This window comes from Dipodomys merriami, unplaced genomic scaffold (genome assembly GCF_024711535.1).
Source record: "Dipodomys merriami isolate MVZ:Mamm:240054 unplaced genomic scaffold, mDipMer1.0.p SCAF_3, whole genome shotgun sequence".
Classification (NCBI taxonomy): domain Eukaryota; kingdom Metazoa; phylum Chordata; class Mammalia; order Rodentia; family Heteromyidae; genus Dipodomys; species Dipodomys merriami.
In genome coordinates, this window is record NW_027204492.1 from 85762879 (window position 1) to 85785851 (window position 22973).

The window sequence follows — 22973 nt, forward strand, 5'->3', positions numbered from 1 at the left end:
CTATGCTCGGTGCCTTCTCATCTGCCATCAATCCTGTTTAAGCCAATCAGTTGTTCAGTCTTACTTGAACCAATCGGGGTGGAGCGCCAGCGAGTGCAAGCATCTCTCCAGCCAGTCCATCAACTCCTTCAAGCCAATCATTGCATAGCTCTATATGATAGGGCCCGCCCCCCAGCTCCAAAGCGGTGTAGTTGGTCCCTGATGCTTTGGCCAATAGGGGAACGGCGGGATGCTTGGCTCCTCCTCCCACCCCGGGCCCACGTGAGCGGTGGAGAAACGCTGGGGCGGCTTCTAGGTGCTGCCGCCACCACCGCTACTGCTGCTTCAGAATCCGGGCCTGGGGGGCGGTGGGGCTGCGTATGGAGCCCCCGCCCCCCGGAGCTGCCAACACTGCCACCTCGCCACACACAGGTGAGCTCTGGGCCTGAAGGGTGGAGGGCCCTGTCTGTGACCCCACGTATCCTTCCCACCCCCGCATGTGGGGATGTGGCTTGTCCTGTGGCCTCCTGGTGTTGGACTCCCTATAGCCACCACAAGGGTTGGTGACCTGCGTGTGCATTGCCCCTCCCTTCGTCCCTTGTAGTGAATCTGATTGTGGCGTCACCACCCTTTCCGGCTGTATAATGGATCGGTCTGCGTGCTTTTATTTCTCCCTACCCTAACTTACGGTGGACTCGTCCGTGGTCTTTTCCCCCCCTCGGTCCCCCCCCCACTTACTGGGAGGCAGTCTGTGGCATTGTCCAACCCCCTTAATAGTAGGTGCGTTTAAGTGTTTATCTTTCTTCAGGTCTCAACTTTCAGGAGACCGGTCTGTGGCCTTGTTTATATTCCACCCCTCCCAGTTCCTTGTAGTGAATCAATTCGTGCCGCCTTATGTATCCAGCAGTACACTCACCTCTAATGGTGAGACCATCTGAGTTTATATTCTTGCCTCCTTCAACGCCCTAATGCCCCTCAGTTCATGGCTTTACTCCCCACACTTTATAGTAGATTGGTCTACATGTTTGTATTCACATACTCATCAGCCCATTTCCTTAACTATTTTATTTATAGATTCCTCCCTTTCAATAGTGGGTCAGTTTAGTGTTTTATATTCAGTCATTTTCAGTAGCCCAGTCCATACCTTTTTCTGTCCTCTCACTTTAAATCACTGTAATGGCTTTTCCTCTCCTCCACTATTGTACAGGAGAAAGTTTTTTCTGCTCACTCTGCCTCTAGAAGATGAGCCAGATCCCCTTACCCCTTATAGTGGATTGGTTAATTGGCTTCATGCTATCCCTATGCTGGCACTCGCACCCTCTTAAGTCCTCCCATGAGTCCAGTGCTTGCTATCCCTCTCACAAGAAGGTTTTTCCTAGCCAGGCACTGATGGCTCGTGCCTGTAATCCTAGCTACTCGAGGCTGAAATCTGATGATCTCAGTTCAAAGCCAGCCCAAGCAGCAAAGACCCCAAAACTCATATCCCCAATTAACCAATAAAAACCTATAGTAGAGTTGTGGCTCAAGTGTTAGAGTGCTATCCCTGAGCACAGAGGCTCAAGGATAGCACCCAGACCCCAAGTTCAAGGACTGCACACACACATAAAAGGTCCTGCCAGGTGCTGGTGGCTCATGCCTGTAAGTCTAGCTACTCAGGAGCCTGAGATCTGAGGACCAAGGATAAAAGCCTGCCTGGGCAGGAAAGTCTGGGAAGTCTTATCTCCCATTAACTACCAAAAGGCCAGAAATAGAGCTGTGCCTTAAAGTGGTAGAGCACTAGCCTTGAGCACAAAAGTGCAAGGATAGTGCCCAGGGCCTGAGTTTAAGCCCCAGGACTAGGACCAGCGCACTTACAAAAAAAAAAAAAAGTTCCTTCCAGCCAGGCATCAGTGGCTCACACCTGTAATCTTAGTTACTCAGGAGGTTGAGATCTGAGAATCATGGTTCAAATCCAGCCCAGGCAGCAAAGTCTGTGAGACTCTTATCTCCAATAAACCACTCAGAAAACTGGAAGTGGTGCTGTGGCTCAAGTGGTAGAGCGCTAGCCTTGAGCTGAAGAGCTGAGAGGGATAGTGCCTAGGCTCAGAGTTCAAGACCTATGACCTACAAAAAGAAGGGAAAAAAGGTCCTCCTTTCCATATGCCAGATAGACGGATCTTCCCTGACACCCCTCCCCCAGTCCCTTAGTAGGTCAGCCTAGCCTGGGTACTTGTTGCAAGGAGTGTGTGTGTGTGTGCTGATCCTGGGGCTTGCATTCAGGGCCTAGGCACTGTCCTTGAGCTTTTGTGTCCAAGGCTAGTGTTCTTCCACTTGAGCCACAGTTCCACTTCTGGCTTTTTAGTGGTTAAGTGGAGATAAGAGTATCACACAGACTTTCCTTCCTGGGCTGGCTTTGAACTAGGATTCTCAGAACTCACCCTCCTGAGTAGCCAGGATCATAGGCTTGAGCTACCAGCTCCTGGCTAAACTCAGAATTTGTGTGTGTGTGTGTGTGTGTGTGTGTGTGTGTGTGTGTGTGTGTGTGTGTGTGTGTGTGCGTGTTGTGCGCACACATGCGTGTGTGTGCCCATGTGTGTATAGGTGTGTAGGTGTGTATGCTGGACTTAGGGCTTGAACTCAGGGCCTGGGTGCTATCACTGAGCTTCTTTTGTTCAAGGCTAATGCTCTACCACTTGAGCCACAGCTTTACTTCTAGCCTTTTAGGTTATAAGAGTCTCACAGACTTTCCTGGCCAGACTGGCTTTGAACTGTGTTCCTTATGTCCCAGCCTCCTTAGTAGCTAGGATTACAGGCATGAGCCACTGGCCTCTGCTAAACTCAGAACGTTTTTATTGCAGAGCAAACTTTCCTCACAGACACTCTTTAGCCACTAAGACATTTTGTATTATTACAGTAAACAAATTTGTTAGTGATAACAATGAGAATACCAATAGTCACCAACATTTATTGAACACTTGCTAAGTACCAGTGATTTATATTCACTACCTCCTCTAAGTCTCACCATAGATCTGTGAGACAGGTATTGAGTAATTGAGACATAGGGAAGGTAAAAATGCCTTTCTTAAAGGTGACCCAGTAAGTACTCGGCACAAGAACATTTTTTTGTAGGTCGTGGGGCTTGAACTCTAGGCCTGGGCACTGTCCCTTAGCTCTTCAGCTCAAGGTGAATGTTCTACCACTTGAGCCACAGTGCCACTTCTGGTCTTCTGGTGTTTTATGGAGATTATCAGGGCTGGGAATGTGGCTCAGTGGTAGAGTGCTTGCCTAGCATGCATGAATCCTTGGGTTTGATTCCTCAGTACCACATACACATAAAATGCCGGAAGTGACGCTGTGGTTTAAGTGGTAGAATGCTAGCCTTGAGCAAAAGAAGCTCAGGGACAGAGCCCAGGCCCTGAGTTCAAGCCCCAGGACTGGCCAAAAACAAACAAAAAAAGAGTCACGGATTTTTCCTGCCCTGGCTAGGGTTGAACCACAATCCTCAGATCTCAGCCTCCTGAGTAGCTAGGATTACAGGCGTGAGCCACCAGCACCCGGCTTAGAACATTTTTAAAAGGCATTCCTCTTTCACCTCATTGTACTCTGTGTGAGACCCCATTCTTTAGAAACCAAATTAGTTCCCACCTCTAGGCTTTTGTTTCTGCTGTTCCTTCTGCCCACAGAGCCTATAGAACCATCACTGTTCCACAGCTGATCTTATTACCCACCTACCCCCAGTCCCAGTATCAGTGTGACCTTAAATGATTAACTTAATCACTTTCTCCCTGTACCTTTTGCTTTTTCTAAAACAGGACTTAGAACTAGACTTCTCTCTAGTATAAAGACAGAATTCCTGTGAATTAATAAAACAGGACTTCCCTCTGACATAACTTTCTTCACCTCTCTTCCAATCCCAGACCTGTGCTCCAGTGTGATTTTCACCTTGCTGACCTCTCCCTTGCTATCCCTCTAAACACAGAAGGCACAAGCAGCCCCAGGACTTTGCATTGGCTCTTCTCTTTTGCATTGGCTCCAACACTACTCTCAAATCTCTGCAAGGTACCTTCAAGGACCCTCTTCCAATGACAACCCCTAAAGAATGTGACCCACACCCAGTGTGGGGAACACATTACTGCAAGATGCATGTTAAGATATTTCCAAGGAGTGGGGCTGGGAAGGTAGCTCAGCGGTAGAGTGCATGCCTTGCAAGCATGAGACCCTGGGTTCGATTCCTCAGCACCACATAAACAGAAAAAGCGGGAAGTGGCGCTGTGGTTCCAGTGGTAGAGCACTAGCCTTGAGCTGAAGAGCTGAGGGACAGCACCCAGACCCAGAGTTCAGGCCCCATGACTGGCAAAAAACAAAAACAAACAAAAAAAAAGATATTTCCAAGGAGGGCTGGGAAGGTGGCTCAATGATAGAGCGCTTGCCTTGCATGCCTGAGGCCCTGGGTTCGATTCCTCAGCACCACATAAGCAAAAAGAAAAAAGTCAGAAGTGGCGCTGTGGCTCAAGTTGTAGAGCACTAGCCTTGAGCTGAAGAGCTGAGGGACAGTGCCCAGGCCCAGAGTTCAGGCCCCATGACCAGACCCCCCCCCCAAAAAAAGATATTTCCAAGGATACCAGTGGTGTTGTGAATAAGATGATTGTTATTGAAAGGGTGTGTTTCCAGAAGTGTGATATATGTAACAACACACCATGTAAAGGCACAGATAGAAAAGATGGCTCTGAGAGTGCTTTCGTTGCACTGCATCTGGGTTGTGTTATTTCAGTAAATCATGTGTTCATCACTGGTGCTTGGAATACAAAAAGGCACATATATAAAAATGTTTCTGAAAATGCTATTTGTATAAAGAAAATAGCCAACATCCCTCTGAGCATCTGATCCTGCACACCTAGTAGGTCTCATGTCCCTTCTCTACATTCTTTCTCCCTTTGTCCTCTGTCACTGTCTGACACCTCATATAATCTGTATGTTGTGTGTCTCTCTCTGATACAAGATTTAGTCTGATTCCTCATTGCTCTGTCTTCAGCACCTAAAAATGTACGTGGTGTACAGTAAGTGAGCCAGGCATCAGTGACTCACACCTGTAATCCTAGCTACTCAAGAGGCTGAGATCTGAGGATCAAGGTTTGAAGCTAGTCCAGGCAGGAATGCCAGTGACTCTTATCTCCAATTAATCACAGGAAAAGTAGGAAGTGGTGCTGTAGCTCAAGTGGTAGTGTGCTAACCCTGAGCAAAAGGAGCTAAGAGACAGTGCCCAGACCTGGAGTTCAAGCCCCAGTATCAGCAAAAAAAATATATTTTGTTGCATGAATAAGTGGGGAGAAGTCATCTTAGACATCACTATTTGCAGCAGATGAAGGAGGAGGAATATGAGAATTTAGTAAGGTGTTAGTTCGGAACTGTTCAAACATTTACAAATATATAGTAAAAACCTAGTGAGTACAGACAGAGCCTTCTATACTCTGGAGATGAAGAGAAGAAAAACAGGTAGAAATCCCTACATTTGTGGGACAGACATTTATTAACAGTAAGGAAGATGAGCTATGTCAAAAATAAGCAAGTAAAATTAGATAATGTGTTGGACAAGTGCTAAGGAGAAATAATGAAGTAGGACAGATAGGAATAGCGTATTGGGGTGGTTGGAATCTTGGGCACAAGGCAAGCCATACTAAAGGGAGGGAGTATATCAAACAGCAAGAACAGCCAGTACAAAGATCTGAGGAAGGATCTCACGTGCTGTGATGAAGAACCTCAAGGAGTCCAGTGTAGCTGAAGCAGTGTGGGGGAACGGGTAGAAGACGAGTGGTGGAGGCCAGGATAATACACAAGATTGAGGGGGAGGAAGAAGGATGATATACTTGTTAACAGATGTTGAGTGTCTACCATGTGCCAGAGAAAATTTTCTAAGACTTTCACATGTATTGGCACATTTAATCCTCATAAAAAGCCTTTGAGGGTAGGTGTGCTTTTGAGTACATGTGGCTTTAAGAGTAAAATATCCCTATGCTATACAGATGAGAAACCAGGAACAGAGTGGTTGAGTAATTTACTAAAGGCCACACAGAGCAGAGGAGTACAAAGCTAAAAGACCCTGGGAGAACAGATTTGCAAGGGCAAACAGGTTATTCAGTGCATTGAATCATGCAGAGGAAGAATGAATTCTGCCTGGGAGGGATTAGAACTTGATGTTGGTATAAATAAACAGTTGTCCCAGGACAAATAACTCCCCTTCCTGGGAGAATAGATTGTGCCTCAGAAGTAGGAGCTCTCCTGAGAACTATGCGTTGCTTGTAGCCTTTGTATGTACTGTTCTGTCTCTTGGCCAAAAACATCCTTTGTTCTCCTTCAGATCACATGTCACTACTTCAAGGAAGCCTGGCCTGCTCCATATGTGTAGGATCCTCTAAGGTCTCTTCAGTGTTATCTCATCATAGAGAATTGATGGTGAGGAGTGGCTAGGAATGCTGCCTGCAGCTATTTGTTTGGGTATGAATTCCAGCTGCATTGGCCTTAGCTTCATGACTTTGGACAACTCTGCATTACCATTCCCTCATCTGGAAAAAGGGAGTGGTAATACCCATTCTTAGGTGTTGGTATGAAGATTAAATGTTTAAAGCAGTGTACGGCTGGCATCTGTGGCTCCCACCTATAATATTAGATCTGAGGATCATGGTTTGAAGCCAGCCCAAGGTAGAGAAAGCTGTCAGACTCTTATCTCCAGATAGTCACTAAAAAGCCAGAAGTAGACTTGTGGCTGAACTAGTAGAATGGCAGCCTTGAGCAAAAAAGCTAACCAAGGTTATGAGGCCCTGAATTCAAGCCCTAAAACTGGCACTAAAAACAAAAGGTATGTGGAGTTGGACATAGTGGCGCATGCCTGTAATTTTATCATGTAGTAGGGGGTAGAACAATCATGAGTTTAAGGCCAGTCTGATAAACACAATGGGATCCTGACTCAAAGTGCAGACTGAGGAGGAGCATGGTTCAAATGGTAGAGCATTTGCCTAGCACAGGCCCTGAGTTCAAAACCAATGCATACTATAAGGACTTCATGACAGTTTATATTTCTTTTTTTCTTTTTTTTTTTTTTTTTTTTTTTGTCGGTCATGGGGTTTGAACTCTGGCCCTGGACGCTGTCCCTCAGCTTTTCATCTCAAGGCTAATGCTGTACCACTTGAGCCACAGCGCCACTTTGGTTTTCTGGTGGTTTACTAGAGACAAGAGTTTCACCGACTTTCCTGCCAGGGCTGGCTTTGAACCATGATCCTCAGATCTCAGCCTCCTGAGTAGCTAGGATTACAGGCATGAGCCACCAGTGCCCGGCGAGTTTATATTTCTTAAATTACTATTCTTCATAGCATACCCCTGAGTGTCTAATGAGCCTCTGAAACTAATCAGCCTTCTGTTTGTTCCTTTGAAACCTGTCCACCCCCTTCATACTCCCATCTAAGTTGTTCTCAACTCCTTCCAAGTAATCAGGCCCCCTACCTAGATTCACCTTGATACCTCCCCACACACTATCCATGCTATCTCTCAGTGAATCTTAGCCAGAACCCACTTCTCAGCCCTTCCACAGCTGCCACCATCTCTCACTTGGGCCATCACAGCCTCTTCACCCCAATTGCTGTTCTCACCGAAGCCACAGGGATTCTGTTTAATATCCAAGTCACACAGCTTGTCAGCCTTCTATTCACAAGCCTCTTAGGAATCCTGTCTCATCCAAACTCCAAGTCCTAACAGTGTCTGAAAATGTCTCCCTCTGGCTGGTCCAATCTCCTGCCATCCTTTCTCCCTCCCTCCCTCCCTCCCTTCCTCCTTCCCTCTCTCCCTGTCCCTTTCACTTATCTGGCTTTACTTCTCCCTCCAACCTGCTGGCACCCAGGCTCAGAGCCCTTCCTTTACCTTGGCTCACCTGTCACCTCAGCACCCACCTTGCCTTGAACTAGGAGAACAGCTCCTTTAATGTTGCTTGGATGTTGCCTATAGCCCCTTTCATCATCTGCCGGGCTCTTGACTCGTTTGCCTTGCTTATCTATCTTCCCCCAGTAAGATAGGGAATGTGTTAGAGTAGGGTGAATGTGTCCAGTCTGTGGCTTTCTCCCAGCTACCTCACTGGCCCATGGTTGTCACTCCCTGAGTATGAGTGCTTGCTCAGTGATGAGGTGATAGAAAAGTAAACCCATCTGGACAAAGTAGACCTATCTATTGCAGCACTCTTTTCAAGTGGGAGAAGAGATGAGCAGCAGAGCCGAGTCCAGGGCTTTGCACTCAGTGGATGGATTCTGCTGTAGCTCAGAGGAATAGTTGGCAGTGCCGCTCTTTGCCACCAGGAGTCATACCAAACACTGGGCCTCTGAAAGGAGCCAGCCTTCAAAACAAACTCAGTGAGGGGCTCTGGAGACAGGACCATAAGCTGCCACTCCATAGCTTTGTGACTTGGACAGTTGCTTAAGACTGTGTCTGATGAATGAACTTGGAGCAAGCTTTGCCATAAGAGGATCATATTGTATATTTTGTTGTAGATTAAAGGGCAAAGCTATAAATGATAGAAGGAGGTTCTTCAAAACCTTCCGATTGGGGCTGGGAAGGTGGCTCAGTGGTAGAGTGCTTGCCTTGCATGCATGAAGCCCCAGGTTTGATTCCTCAGTACCACATACACAGAGAAAGCCAGAAGTGGTGCTGTGGCTCAAGTGGTAGAGCACTAGCCTTGAGCTGAAGAGCTGAGGGACAGTGCCCAAGCCCAGAGTTCTGGCCCCATGACTGGCCAAAAAATATTAAAATAAAATAAAACCTTCCAATTTAGGTTTATTCTTAATCCAGCAATCCTGGCCAGGCAGACAGTTGCTTGAATGATATTTATCCTCTTGGGCAATATGAAGGTCAAGTTTTATTTCCACTTTGCTCTCAGGAAATAATATTGATTGATAGGAAGGAACCTGTTCTCTGAAGGCTAGGCTAAAAGGGGACCAATAACTTGAGGGGCAGTTTAACCTGATAGTTAAAAGCTTAGACCACCGGTACTTGGCTGCTTAGGTCCGAATGCAGAATCTGTCACTAGTTGTGTGGGCATCAATTAGACACCATGTGCCACAGATGCCTTATCTATAAATTCATGGCAATTAGGATCTACTTATCAGAGTTAATGGGAGGGATAAAAGAGTCAATGCCAATACAAATAACAGCCCATGACCTCCTCCAAAATCCCCGGGGACAGATGTGCTTAAGAATTAGACATTTTTCCGATTTGAGAAAGATAGCGTGGTGCACATATGATACATTACATAACATCCTCAGCTCTGGCATCAGCTCCTTTCATATTTCTGCAGCACAATGCAGACACATCTGTGCTAGGCGAGAATCAATAAAGACCAGAGAAGGCTTTGTTTTGTTTCAAATTGGGTTTTGCTGCCAGAAGAGTTATAAAGATTTCTGGTTTTAGAGCTTTCAGGATTTGGGCATGGGAGATAAAGAATTAGGAACAAATGAGAAACTAATATTTATTTACAGCTTATCATACCAAGGAATTAATCTACATAGAACGAATGATTAATCCCTACTTTAGGAAGTGGAGCTGTGGCTCAAATGATAGAGCATCCTCTTTGAGCAAGAAAGCTAAGGGACAGTGCCCAGGCCCTGAGTTCAAAAGCCCCAGTACTGGCACACACAAAATTCTTCTATATTGAGAACTGCACTAATTACTAAAAAAATCCTATTTTACAGATGGGTGTCTGATCCCTTCTCCACAGATGAAAATATTTGAAGTGCAGGCTGGGAAGGTGGCTCAGTGGTAGAGCGCTTGCCTTGCATGCCTGAGGCCCTGGGTTCGATTCCTCAGCACCACATAAGCAAAAAGAAAAAAGCTGGAAGTGGCACTGTGGCTCAAGTGGTAGAGCACTAGCCTTGAGCTGAAGAGCTGAGGGACAGCGCCCAGGCCCAGAGTTCAGGCCCCATGACCGGACCCAAAAAAAAAAAAAAAAGAAAAAAGAAAATATTTGAAGTGCAAAGAGGTTAAAGAATATGCCAAGGCAGACCTAGGTTTAAACTCTGGGAATCTAGCATTAGAGCTTAGGTAACTGTCCAGTAAGCCAGCCTATATCTGTTTAGAGCAGAGCCTGACATGTATTGAACAGTGGGTAAGAAGATGGGCCTGAGGGTATAGCTGAGTGGTAAAAGTACATGCTTGGTATATGCATAAGGTATATGCATCCCTACCACTGCAAAAAAACAAAGAAAGAAAAGAAAAAGAAGTAAAACTTACAGGTACAGTCATAGGTTGGGGAGGGATGAGGATACAGGGAAAGATTCAGGAAGACTTCATGAAAAGGACCTTTGGGCTGAGACTTGAAGACTATTCAGCAGAGCAAAGCAGCCCCAGTGACCAGTACTTGCAAGGATCTTACAAAAGGCATCTCCTAAAGATCTTAACACTGATGTGATTTTTAAAAAGCTCTAGCCTGGCATAGTAAATTACCTTGTTTTGAAAAAACAAGATATAGCCAGAGGCAGTGGCTCACTCCTGTAATCCTAACTACTCAGGAAGCTGAAACCTGAGGATCGAGGTTTGAAGTCAGATGGGGCAGGAAAGCCTGTGAGACTTTAAGCAGCCAGAAGTAGAACTGTGGGCCAAGCAGTGGAGCTGTAGCCTTAAACAAAAGCTCAGGGACAGCACCTAAGCCTGAATTCAAGCCCGAGTAACAGCACACCAAAACAAAACAAAACAAAAATCTCACATGAGAGGCATTGCACTAGTTTTCTCGTCCTGCTATGACAACTTATTTGAAATTTAGCTTCTTTATTTAAAAAAAACATTTTTGCCAGGCACTGGTGGATCATGCCTGTAAGTCTGTCTATTCAGGAGGCTAAGATTGAAGATCAAGGTTCAAAGAAAAGGAAAGTCCAAGAGACTCATGTCCAATTAAACACCAAAAAAGCTTGATGTGGAGCTGTGGCTCAAGTGGCAGAGAGCTAGCTAGGCATGAGCAAAAAAAAGCTCAAGGACAGTGTCCAGACCCTGAGTTCAAGCCCCAGAACCTGCACACAAAAAATGTAGGTATGCTAACACACATCTATAATCCCAGAATTTGGGAAAGGTATGCTAACACACATCTATAATCCCAGAATTTGGGAAACTGAGATAGGAGGATTGTGCTTTTGAGGTCTGGGCTACACAGTGAAACTTGTCTCAACAAAGAAAAACGGTTATCTGACAATTCTATGTAAATCAGAAATCCCACATGGCTCTCACCAAACTAACAGGAAGGTATTGGCAACATTGTATTCTTTATGGAGGCTGTATAACATGATCATTTCCTGCTATTCAGATTGTTGATAGAATTCAGTTCTTCAAGTTGTAGAACTGAAATCCTTGTTTTCTGATTGGCTATCAGCTGAGGGTTGTTGCAGCTTTAAGCACCCACATCACTTGTCTTGGAACCCCCTTCCTTGTATTTCAGCTGACAGGTTAGTCCTATAGCTCTGCCCTTGCCTTGCAAACACTCCTTCCCCTATCATTCTGTCTCTGATCTCTTTCTGCTTTCTTTGTCTTCTTTATTCTGTCTCTGATCTCTTTCTGCTTCCTTTGTCTTTTCAGAGCTCATATGATTAAATTGCCATCACTAAATAAGCAAGAATTTTCTCTCTCATCTTAAGGCCTGTAAACTCAATTTCATATCAAAGATTTCTAATTTTTTTCCATTCTTCCTTCCTTTCTTGCTTGCTTACTTTTCTTCCTTTTTGCTTGCTTTTCTTCCTTTTTCTGGTCCTGGGGCTAGAACTCAGGGCCTGGGCTCTGTCCCATAGATCCCTTGCTCATCTACCACTTGAACCAGAGCTCTACTTCCAGCTTTTTTAGTAGTTAATTGGAGAAAAGAGTCTCACAGACTTTCTTTTTCAACGTAGCATCCAACTGTGATCCTCAGATCTCAGCCTCTGTAAGTAGCTAGGATTACAGGTGTGAGCCACCAGAGCTGGCAGAGTTCTTTCTTATTACATAATATAATATACTCATAGGATAGACATATTTGGGCCTTGGCATTATCTTGCCAACTATCTCTACCTCCCCCCCCCCTCCACCCCCCTCACCCCCCCCACTAAAGAAAATAGTGGTGGGATTTGGGGACAGAGGAGGAGGCACGATGATAAGAAAGGAGTCTTATCCTCTGCCCCTTCTCTCCACAGCTTCTCAGTTTGAGCTTTCTGCCCTCTAGGTACCCCTGGGATGGCGTGAGCGCTACCCCAGTAATGGACCCATCTGTGACCCTGTGGCAGTTTCTGCTGCAGCTGCTGAGAGAGCAAGGTAATGGCCACATTATCTCCTGGACCTCACGGGATGGTGGTGAGTTCAAGCTGGTGGATGCAGAGGAGGTGGCCCGGCTGTGGGGGCTGCGGAAGAACAAAACCAACATGAATTATGACAAGCTCAGCCGGGCTTTGCGGTACTACTATGACAAGGTATGGCCTCTGAGACCCATGGCTTGGACCTCTGAAATTTGTATTAGAAATTTCATTTTTTGATGTGATTGCTACAGCCAGAACTCTGAAAACAATATTAACATTTAATCTTATCTTATCTCAGACCAATGTTGGGCCCTTAAATATTTATCTCAGTTGTTTTATTTTCTTACTGCCTTGACTATAACCCTTACAGCAGTACTAATACTGACTCCTCTTTATCCTACTCACTGAGATTCCCAAAGCAATGCTGCCCTGCCATGCCCTATATATTGCTTTTGTGCTTTATTCTTTTTGTGTATGTGCTGATACTAGTGCTTGAACTTGGAGCCTAGGCACTGTCCCTTAGCTCTTTTTTCCCTCAAGGCTGGCACTCTATCGCCTGAGCCACAGGTCTACTCCTAGCTTTTTAGGTTGGAGATGAGTCTTGTAGACTTTCCTATCCAAGCTGGCTTCAAACTATGTTCCTCAGATAACAGCCTGCTGAGTGGCTAATGTTACAGACATGAGCCACCTGCTTTTGACTTCCTGCCTTATTCTTGTAGCCAAAACTTTGAAAGCATTGTTAATAGTGGCTAGGCCCCATAGTGGTCCCTTAGAACTGGCTACCCCAGTTACTTCATAATCTTCTCTTACTCCAGAATATTCCATAGTCTTAATCCTAGAGTCAGAACCACCCTGATAGTACTTTACTAACATTTCCTTACATAATTTTCTGGAACCTCCAACACTTTCCTTCCTTCTCTTATTCTTTTAGTTAAAGCCTCCAGATGAACATGTGTGGTACCAGCTCTACACGGTATTCTCTTGGATTCCCAGAATAACACTGGTCCTTCTCAATATTTCTAACAATTGATTTATGGCATCATCATATTCCTACAGCTAAAATTTTACATTTTCTTCATCCTATCCTCTCAGACCCCCCTCCAACATCTATACCAGTTTTCATTTGATTTTCTGAACAGAAACATCCAAAACAATATCAACAAATATCTCTCTTTATTCCTGTTCTAAGAAATACAGGCCCACCCTGTGACATCATGAAGACCTCCCCAGAACCAGGAACTAGTGGCTCACACCTGTAATCCTAGCTGCTCAGGAAGCTGAGATCTTAGGATCATAGTTCAAAGCCAGCCCACAAAAGGAAGTGCATTGGGACTCTTATCTCCAATTAATTACCAAAGCTGGAAGTGGAGCTGTGGCTCAAGTGGTAGAGCACTAGCCTTGAGCAAAAATGCTTAGGGACAGTGTCCAGGAACTGAGTTCAAATCTCAGGACTGGCACAATAAAAAAGGCATCTCACCAGGTGCCAGTGGTTCACTCCTATAGTCCTAGCTACTCAAGAGGCTGAGATCTGAGGATTGTGGTTCAAAGCCAGCCTGGGCAGGAAAGTCCATGAAACTCTTATCTCCAATTAACCACCAGAAAACTGGAAGTGGCACTGTGGCTCAAGTGGTAGAGTGTTCACCTTGAGCTCAAGAGCTCAGGGACAGCTCCCAGGTCCAGAGTTCAAGCCCCACAATTGACCAAAAAAAGGGTATCCCTAAAATACTCTGGTGCCCCACTGGTGCACTCTGGTGCACTTACTGCATTCACATATTTTATTCCCTTGGTTTAGACTTCCAAAACAATATTAATGAAGCTACCTTGTTTTGTCTTCTGAGACCACCATAACAACCCTGAGACACTTTAGAGCAGATATGTTCTTTTTTTTTTTTTTTGGCCAGTCGTGGGCCTTGAGCTTTTCAGCTCAAGGCTGGCGCTCTACCACTTAAGCCACAGCACCACTTCTGGCTTTTTCTGTTTATGTGGTGCTGAAGAATCAGCCTCATGCTTGTAAAGCAAGCACTCTACTACTGAGCCACCTTCCTAGCCCCAGCAGATGTGTTCTAACATGCTCTGGGCTACTTACACCAGAAATCCTCCTCCAGTATCTATACCAATATCTAAATGCTCTTGCTTTCAGTACTTCCTTTTCTTAGTGCTTTAGCCTAAATCACTACCACAGTACTAATATGAGATCTCCCACTGTTCTTAGCAGTGACTTGCCTTGTTCTTTGTCTGTGTCAAGAGCTTTTTTTTTTTTAATTTAAATTTTATTTTATTTTATTTGAGAACACACTGTACAGAGGGGTTACAATTACATTGGCAGGATAATGCATACATTTCTTACCAAGCTGTGTCAAGAGCTTTAAATCATTCTCCATATCAATAATTAACCCCATTCACCTATATTAATGTACTATCTAGTCTCTTCTGGCATTTCTTTCTCTACTAAACTGGCTAGTCTCCAAATCTATGTCCCAGCAGCCACCTGCAAGATCCAATCCTGTTAAACCCTGGGTCTTAGTCTACTCCTGTAATTGGAGCCACAGTGTGTGGGGGGTGGGAGGGGAGGGGTTGGAAGGTTGAAGATTAAGAGTAACAGGAGACTTTGAGGAATTGGGAAGGGAAGGATAGAGAATTGTGGGGGAGGGGGGGAGAAGGAGTAAGTGGGGATGGGGCAGAGAGATGGGGCATCTGGGAAGAGAAAGAGTCAGTGAGAAGGCAGCCCACAACTTGAGAAAGAGATGAGCAAAGTGAGAGCAAGTGGGAAGAAAGACCCTTCAATACCCACCTTCCACCCTGCCCCTTTTCCTCTAAGGCCCTCAAATCTATCCCTTCCCTTTCCAGAATATAATCCGCAAGGTGAGTGGCCAGAAGTTTGTCTACAAGTTTGTGTCCTACCCAGAAGTTGCAGGGTGCTCCACAGAGGACTGCCCACCCCAGCCTGAAGTGTCTGTAGCCTCTGCAGTGGCAAATGTTGCCCCTGCTTCTGCACATGCTGCACCTGGAGACACTACTGCTGGAAAGCCAGGTACACCCAAGACTGCAGGAGTGGCAGGCCCCGGCAGCCTGGCACGCAGTAGCCGAAATGAATATATGCGTTCGGGCCTCTATTCCACCTTCACAATCCAGTCCCTGCAGCCACAGCCACAAGTACCTCCCCACCCTCGGCCTGCCTCGGTGCTCCCCAACACTGCCTCTGCAGGAGCAGCAGCACCCCCCTCAAGGAGCAGGAGTGCCAGTCCAAACCCCTTGGAGGCCTGCCTGGAGGTGGAAGAGGCTGGCCTGCCCCTGCAGGTAAGTACTGGAACATGGAGAATCATAATAAAGGGTTGAAGAAGGTTGCTGTGGAAGACAGAAGGGACATAGAAGTCCTATTAAATCATGGTGGAAGGAAGGAAGGAAGCTCCCTTTGAGAAAGAGGTGAGAGTTATTGCAAATCATGAGAAGGAAGAGGGAGGATAAGCATGGTACAGTTAGTAGCTCCTCAGCATGTAGTTGGTGCTCTGCACATATTTAATACACAGGTTCTCACCCCCTTTGCACTCATCAGAATCACCTGGATGGCTTGTTAATCAACAGATAGCTGGGGCCCAACAATCTGATTTGTGTATGTCTGGGGCCAGGACCCTAGATCTGCACCTTAATGAGTTTCTCAGTGAAGCAAATGCATCTGGTCTGTAAAAACACATTCCTGAGCCAGGCACTAGTGGCTCACACCTGTAATCCTAGCTACTTAGGAGGCTGAGATTTGCGGTTTGCATTTTGAAGCCAACTGGAACAGAGAAGTCTTCCAATTAAGTATTAAGTATTCCAATTAAGCACCAAAAAAAAATTGAAGTGGAGCTGTGGCTCAATTGGTATAGTGCTAGACTAGAGCAAAAAAAGCTCAGGGACAATGCCCAAGGTCCTGAGTTTAAATCCCAGGACCAGCACAAAAAAGCACATTTCTGAGTGCCACTGTTCTCCTGAATGAGGGTTCTATCTCCTAATGTCTCATCATTAAATTGTCTCATCCTAGATCCCTTATCCCATAGAAGGATCTGCCGCAGAGAAAATCTCATTTCCATGAAGTCCAGTGTCTTAGTGGTGGACATACCCTCATGTACAGCCATGTCCCCAGGACTAAATATCAGGGAAATAATTGGCCCATCGGAAAAAAGTTCTCCATCCTTATATACCTCCTTTGTGCTCACTCTTCTCCCAGGTCATCCTGACCCCACCTGAGGCCCCAAACAAGAAGTCAGAAGAGCTGAATGTCGAGCCAAGTCCAGGACGCCCATTGCCCCCACAAGTGAAAGTGGAGGGACCCAAGGAGGAGTTACAAGCTTCAGGGGAGACAGCATTGGTGCGGGAAGCTGTCAAGGGTGATCCGGAAGTCCCTCCCACGGAGGGCCTGCTGGCGCGGCTGCCCACAGTACTTATGGAAACAACAGCCCCGATGGGCGGCCTCTCAGCCTCCACCACTGAGATTTCTCAGCCCCAGAAGGGCCGGAAGCCCCGAGATCTGGAACTTCCACTTAGCCCGAGCCTGCTGAGTGGGCCAGGACCTGAACGGACTCCCGGATCAGGAACTGGCTCTGGTCTTCAGGCTCCGGGACCGGCGCTGACGCCCTCTCTGCTACCTACGCATACATTGGTGAGTGTCTGCGAGGGGCGGGGCTAGCATCCGGATGAGAAGGATTGGCATTTGGAGGGTGACTGACTGGAATTAGAGGTTGAATCCTAGGAGGGTGGAGCCTTTGAATGAGATTGTCTGAGCTGAGGCTTAGTCTGGAGTGAGGGGCCTTGATTGGAAATGAGCCCGTCTAGGGACTTTGTGGGTGGCATTTAGAGGACTCAGGCTTTCTATGGGAACTATTTCTGGGTAGGACTTGGCTGAAGGGACCTTAGTGCTGCAAGGGGGGGGGGGGGGGCGTGTAATGGGTCTGGGATTTGTTACTGAGTTTCCCAGTGAGGTATTCAGATGGGACCTAAGAATTGCAAATTGACATAAGCTGTTAGGAGGATGGTCACTTGTGAAGTCTGTAAGCAACAAGTGAATAGAACTACTGAGTAGTCTTGCCCAATGAGGTCTCAGCAACTTGAGAGAGGGTGAGTGGAGAGTTTGATATACCATGGGCATGGCCTTAGTAGTTATGGTCCAGGTCTGTGAACTTTTGAAGAACAGCTATAGAAATCTGAGTAGGAAATATATGGTGGGGCTGAGGCCAAGTTCCCTCCATCTTCCCACACCTTTCTTCTGTTTACTTGAGCTCTGACCAACCCTTCCTCACAGACCCCGGTGCTGCTGACACCCAGCTCGCTGCCCCCCAGCATTCACTTCTGGAGCACCCTGAGTCCCATTGCGCCCCGCAGTCCAGCCAAGCTCTCCTTCCAGGTAGGATTTCCCTCACACCATCTTGGAGAGGGTGAGAGATACAAGCATGGCCCCATCTATGACCTCTCCCTATTTTTCCCCCAGTTTCCGTCCAGCGGCAGCGCACAGGTGCACATCCCTTCCATCAGCGTGGATGGCCTCTCGACCCCCGTGGTGCTCTCCCCAGGGCCTCAGAAGCCATGACTACCACCAACACCAACACCACCACCACCACCCCCTTCTGGGGTCACTCTATCCATGCCCCTGAACTTCTCTCCAGCCAGCCATCTCAAGGAGAAACATAGAACAACTAACTGACTTGTGCTTTGGTTGTGATGGGGATTCCTGGGAAGAAGGATCTCTCACTCACTAACTCTTCCACCGAAAACACACAACTTCTCTCTTTGTCAGTCCCTCAGTGGCCGCCGTTACTCGTCTCCTACTTCCGTGGTAGGGACGGTTTATTTATTTATTTTTTGAAGGCCACTGGGAGGAATCTGGCCCAATCCTTTTAGGGGGTGGTTTAGATATCTCCTTCATCTCCTCATTTTTTTCCTCAATACAAGACAATCGGGGTCTGGCTTGAGAAGGATCTTTCTTTATTTCTCAGCCTACCCTTGGGGAGATGAGGGGGCCCTGTCACTATTTTGGGGTGTGGGAAGAAGAACTAGTTTGTTTTATTATTCCTGGCTATACCTAAGGGTCCAGGAAGAAATTGTACAGTTTAATAGTTTGAGAGTCCTGGGCAAGGAGGAATCACACCCTTGGGATAGCAATTCCCACCTCCCCAACTTTTCTCTCAGACAGTTTATCCTTTTCTCAACCAACATTTTGGCCAGGGAAGAACACCCCTTTTGCTGTTCTTTCCACTGAGAAGCCATTCCTTTGTCTGCAAACTCTCTGGGGTCCCACCTGTTGCCTCCCAATGGAGGGGTTTTTTTTGAGTGGTCCCCGTCTGGGGGGCCTCTCCAGCCGGTACTCCAGATCTCCCTGTCTCCCACCCCTTGCCATTTTGATAGTATAATCTATTTTTAAATGAGGCTTTTCAATATGGGAGAGGGAAGCATCTCTTCCTGTTTTGGGGTGGGTGGGAAGGAAGGGATTTGGGGGGAATCTTCCTGCCACCCCCCCAAGTGTTTATTTTTGATACCAAACGTGTATTTTCAGCTCCCTCCCTCCCAGCCCCCCAATTTCCTGCGGGCGGGTGCAAAGGACCCTTTAAGTGTCCCTGGAGTTGGGAGGGAGGAATGGGGCATATAAAGCCTGTCTTGTAGTTTGGGAGTTCCAGACTGGGAAATCCAGGCTGGACAGGGTGGGTTCAAAATACTCCTGTCAATACCAGCCCAGGCCTGGAGACCTGGGGGTTGGTGATTTGGGGGACGGTGCTACACTCGTCTCCACTGTTTATTTTATTTCCCCAAAATGGACCTTTTTTTCTAAAAGTCCCAGAGAATGGGGAATCGTTCCTGTAAATATATATTTTTAAAGGTGTTCCTGGAGGCTACTGGTATTTTTTCCCCTGCTGATCTCAGGATGAACTGAATGTGACAGGCATGATTTTGTGTGAAGGGCAAAGGGTGTGAGGTAGAGGTTGATTGAGAAACACTGTTGGGATAGTATCTGTCAAAAACAGTAATCGCGAAGTACAAGTTAGTAGTCAATGTGGTGAGAAAAACTATAGGAAGTTGTGATTGTGTGTGTTCTGTGTATGAGAGATGTCAGAAATGTTTACCACAACTGGGCATCAGTATCTCATGCCTGTAATCCTAGCTATTCAGGAGGCTGAGATCTCAGGGTCATGGTTTGAAGCAGCCTAGGCAGGAAAGTCCGTAAGACTCTTTAACATCCAATTAAGTACCAAAAGAGAAAGAAGTGGAGCTGTGGCTCCAGTGGTAGAGTGTCCGCCTTAAGCAAAAAAGCTCAAGGACTGTTCTCAGGCTCTGAATCCTAATCCCTGGACTCGATTTTTTTTTTTTAAAGTAAGACGTTGTGACCACAAATGTTTAACAGTGTGTTTATGTGAAAAATATGGCTGTATTTCAGAAACAACTAAGACTGAATAATATTGTATAAGAGCCTAGCGTGGTTGCAAAAACCTGCAAAACTGTCACATACATAATACATACATAACTTCGAGTGTCTGAGGTATGATTGTATATGCTTGTGAGCCTCTTTATAAAAGAGACAACAGAGGCTCTAAACCCAGAACTATATGTAGGTTAAGAAAACAAGCATGAGAAAACATGATGGAGACCAGATAAGACCATGTCTGTCTGTCCTCTTTCTCCACAGTCCTCTCCTGCTCCATCCTCTGGGCTGGCTCTTTCCATTTCTCCAAAACATGAAAAACTGGGATTCCTCTAAGCTTTTCCTGGGACTCCCTTCTCATGTGCCCTCTATAGATGGTCCTATCTGGTCCTGGCATGAAACAGGGCTTATCTCCCAAGATGATGCTTTTATCTCCTGCTCAAACTGTTCTGTTAGCATTTACTCAGCAGATCTTTATTGCACATTTGTTTGTCAACACCCATTTAATGCACCAAAGTCCCAGAAGTTAACCAGTCAAAAATCTCTGCCATTTCCAGGGATGGAGATACATTTCTGCAGTCCTGGCACTCAGGTAGGAGACTGAGACAGGAGGCTCACAAACTCAAGGACAGACTAGGCCAAATATTGAGACCCTGTCTCAAAAGAAAAAAAGAAAAGCCAGGTGTTGGTGGCTTGTGCCTGTAATCCTAGCTACTCAGGAGGCTGAGATCTAAGGATTAAGCCTGGAAGGAAGATCTGTGAGACTCTTATCTCAAAATAACCACCACAAAAAAAGGAAGTGAAGCTGTGGTTCAACTGTTAGAGCACTAGTCTTGAGTAAAAAAGCTCGGGGAACAATGCCCAAGCCCTGAGTTCAAGCCCCAGGACTGGCACCAAAAAAAAAAAAAAAAAAAGAACTACCCTCTGCCATTTTGGGGTGCGGAAAACTGACAAGAAACAGATAAATAAATACCCTAAATGTATTTATTAATACATTAATAATGTGGTAAGACCAGACATTCCCTTATTTTTCTTTGTTTCTAAATAAGCAATCTGCTAAGGCATTTGAATACCTAAATGTGTGGGAGAAAAGGCACCAACAGTCTTCATCCACAGAGAATCCTGAGTAGTTAATGCAAAGGAAATATCAATTATAACATTATTTCCAGGGCAACAAGTGATTAAATAAAGCAGCCAGGCAGAATTGCAGGTTTCTTAAGGAGTTTGTTTTCATAAGATAATACAAGCCCTGACAGCTGAAGTCTTAGAATCTTATCAAGACCCCTTTGTTCAAGTACATGTTCAGAGAACACAGTATATCTGTAATTGATACAAATATTAACACACCAGATCGCCCAGAAAATAAGAGCAGCATTCTTAAAGAGTTGTTTTTAACCCTTGACCAAGTTGTTTTAATTTGCAGAATGTTTTTTTTCTATGTGAATGCAGCAGAAATGAGGCCTCAGCTTTCTATCTTTTGTGTGTGTGTGTGTGTGTGTGTGTGTGTGTGTGTGTGTGTGTGTGTGTGTGTGTGTGTGTGTGTGTGTGTGTGTGTGTGTGTGTGTGTGTGTGTGTGTGTGTGTGTGTGTGTGTGTGTGTGTGTGTGAATTCTACCACTGAACTACATCCCCAGCCCACAAGATACTTTTTGTCACAGATAACCTCACTATATAGCCTAGACTGATCTCAAATTCATAATCTTCCTGTCTCAATCTTCCAAGTGCTGAGATTATAAGTCTGTGCCACCACACCTGGCCTAAGACTTCTGCATTTAAAACAGACTCTTGAATTTTGCTCACTAGGGCACATGAAAAAGGAAAGTAGCAGGTCTGTGGAGCTCAGGTTTACTGGCAAGGAAGTGGGCTAAAGAGGAGTTCATTATTAACAGTAAAACAAGGAGCTCATAGCATTGTTTCCTTTAGATGAGACCCTCCCCACCACCACACACACACGGAAAAATAAAGCTTAAAGGACTAGACTGGTAAGTTTAATAAAAGTGTGTTCCCCAGACCAGTAGCATCAGTGTCTTCTGGGAGCTTGTTAGAAATGCAAAATTAGCTAGGCACCTGTGGCTCAGTACTGTAATTTTAGCTACTCTGGTGGCTGAGGTCATAGGATTGCAGTTCAAAGTCATCCTCAACATACTGTAAGACACTTACTTCCAATTAACTAGCAAAAAGTCAGAAGTGGAGCTGTGGCTCAAGTGGTAGAATGGGAAGTGGCGCTGTAGCTCAAGTGGTAGAGCGCTCGCCTTGAGTTGAAGAGCTGAGGGACAACGCCCAGGCCCAGAGTTCAAGCCCCACGACCGACAAAAAAAAAAAAAAACAACTATATAGAGCACTCAAGTGGTAGAATGCCAGCCTTGAGCAAAGAGACAAAGGAGGCTGGGAAAGTATGTGTCTTAGTGGTAGAGTGCTTGCCTAGCATGCATGAAGCCCTGGGTTTGATTCCTCAGTCCCACATAAACAGAAAAAGCCAGAAGTGGTGCTGTGACTTAAATGATAAGAGTGTTGGCCTTGAGCAAAAGAAGCTCAAGAGACTGCTCAGTCCTGGAGGTCAAGCCCCAGGAGGAAAAAAAAAGACAAGGGAGGCTGTGAGACCTTGAGGTTAAGCTCCAGTACCAGCACATAAAGAAAAGAAATGCATATTCTGAAGCCCTACTCTGAACCTATTGAATCGGGTAGATAGGGCCCAGCAATCTATCTACAGTTTTATCAAACACTGGGAGTCATCTGATACACACTAAAGTTTGAGAGCCACTGGGCTAGAGAATGGCAGGAAAGCCATCCAAGAAAGGTATCTAGAGAGGGCCTCTAAATGTTACTGCTTGTCTCCACCTTTACAGTGTAAGTCCCTAGGGGATCAGAATTTTTGTCCTATTCTCTGCTCCATATAATTCTGAGAACCACATCTCAAATCCCATAAGTACTCAATAAATGGTGAATAAAGTTGCATGTGGTGGTTTAATCTCAGCACTCTTGAGGCTGAGGCAGGAAATTTTCAAATTCAATGCCAGCCTGGACTACATAGTTTCATGCCTGTTTAAGCTACATAATAAGAGGTTATTTCAAGAAAATCAGTGTTGAACAGATAATTTAACAAGCAGCTTCTCCTGTATGGCAGGTGCTATTCTAAGTACTTTGGAGGAGCAGTACTGAGGGTTGAACTCAGCCTAGGCACTGTCCCCTAGCTTTTTTGCTCAAGGCTGGTACTTTTGCCACTTGAGCCATAGTCCAACTTCCTATTTTTTGGTGGTTATTTGAGGAGTCACAAAGACCTTCCTTCCAGACTGGCTTCAAACCTCAATCCTTAAATCTCATACTCCTGAGTAGCTAGGATTCGAAGT

At 45.8% G+C, this 22973-nt stretch overlaps 1 protein-coding gene across 3 annotated transcripts; it reads left to right on the top strand.

Annotated features, from left to right (window-relative positions):
- The first annotated feature begins 241 nt into the window (after positions 1 to 241).
- Elk1 (ETS transcription factor ELK1) lies at positions 242 to 19735 on the top strand. 3 transcript variants are annotated; one of them, XM_070040539.1, is made up of 7 exons: positions 242 to 411; positions 3876 to 4017; positions 12171 to 12414; positions 15088 to 15537; positions 16448 to 16879; positions 17519 to 17620; positions 17705 to 19735. In XM_070040539.1, exons 3-7 carry the CDS (start codon positions 12205 to 12207, stop codon positions 17801 to 17803), a joined length of 1293 nt encoding a protein of 430 aa, XP_069896640.1. In that variant the 5' UTR covers positions 242 to 411; positions 3876 to 4017; positions 12171 to 12204; the 3' UTR covers positions 17804 to 19735. The 3 variants fall into 3 exon arrangements, with proteins under 3 accessions (XP_069896640.1, XP_069896641.1, XP_069896639.1); XM_070040540.1 differs by lacking the exon at positions 3876 to 4017 and having other exon boundaries at positions 15088 to 15271; positions 15446 to 15537; XM_070040538.1 differs by lacking the exon at positions 3876 to 4017.
- Positions 19736 to 22973: the final 3238 nt, after the last annotated feature.

What these genes read in the sequence shown, in the direction of transcription:
- Elk1 (XM_070040539.1), top strand. Translation starts at nt 12,205, where the DNA reads ATGGACCCATCTGTGACCCTGTGGCAGTTTCTGCTGCAGCTGCTGAGA. An exon ending in TGCTACCTACGCATACATTG is followed by an intron (nt 16,880 to 17,518) that starts GTGAGTGTCTGC and finishes CCTTCCTCACAG; the next exon opens with ACCCCGGTGCTGCTGACACC. An exon ending in CAGCCAAGCTCTCCTTCCAG is followed by an intron (nt 17,621 to 17,704) that starts GTAGGATTTCCC and finishes TTTTTCCCCCAG; the next exon opens with TTTCCGTCCAGCGGCAGCGC.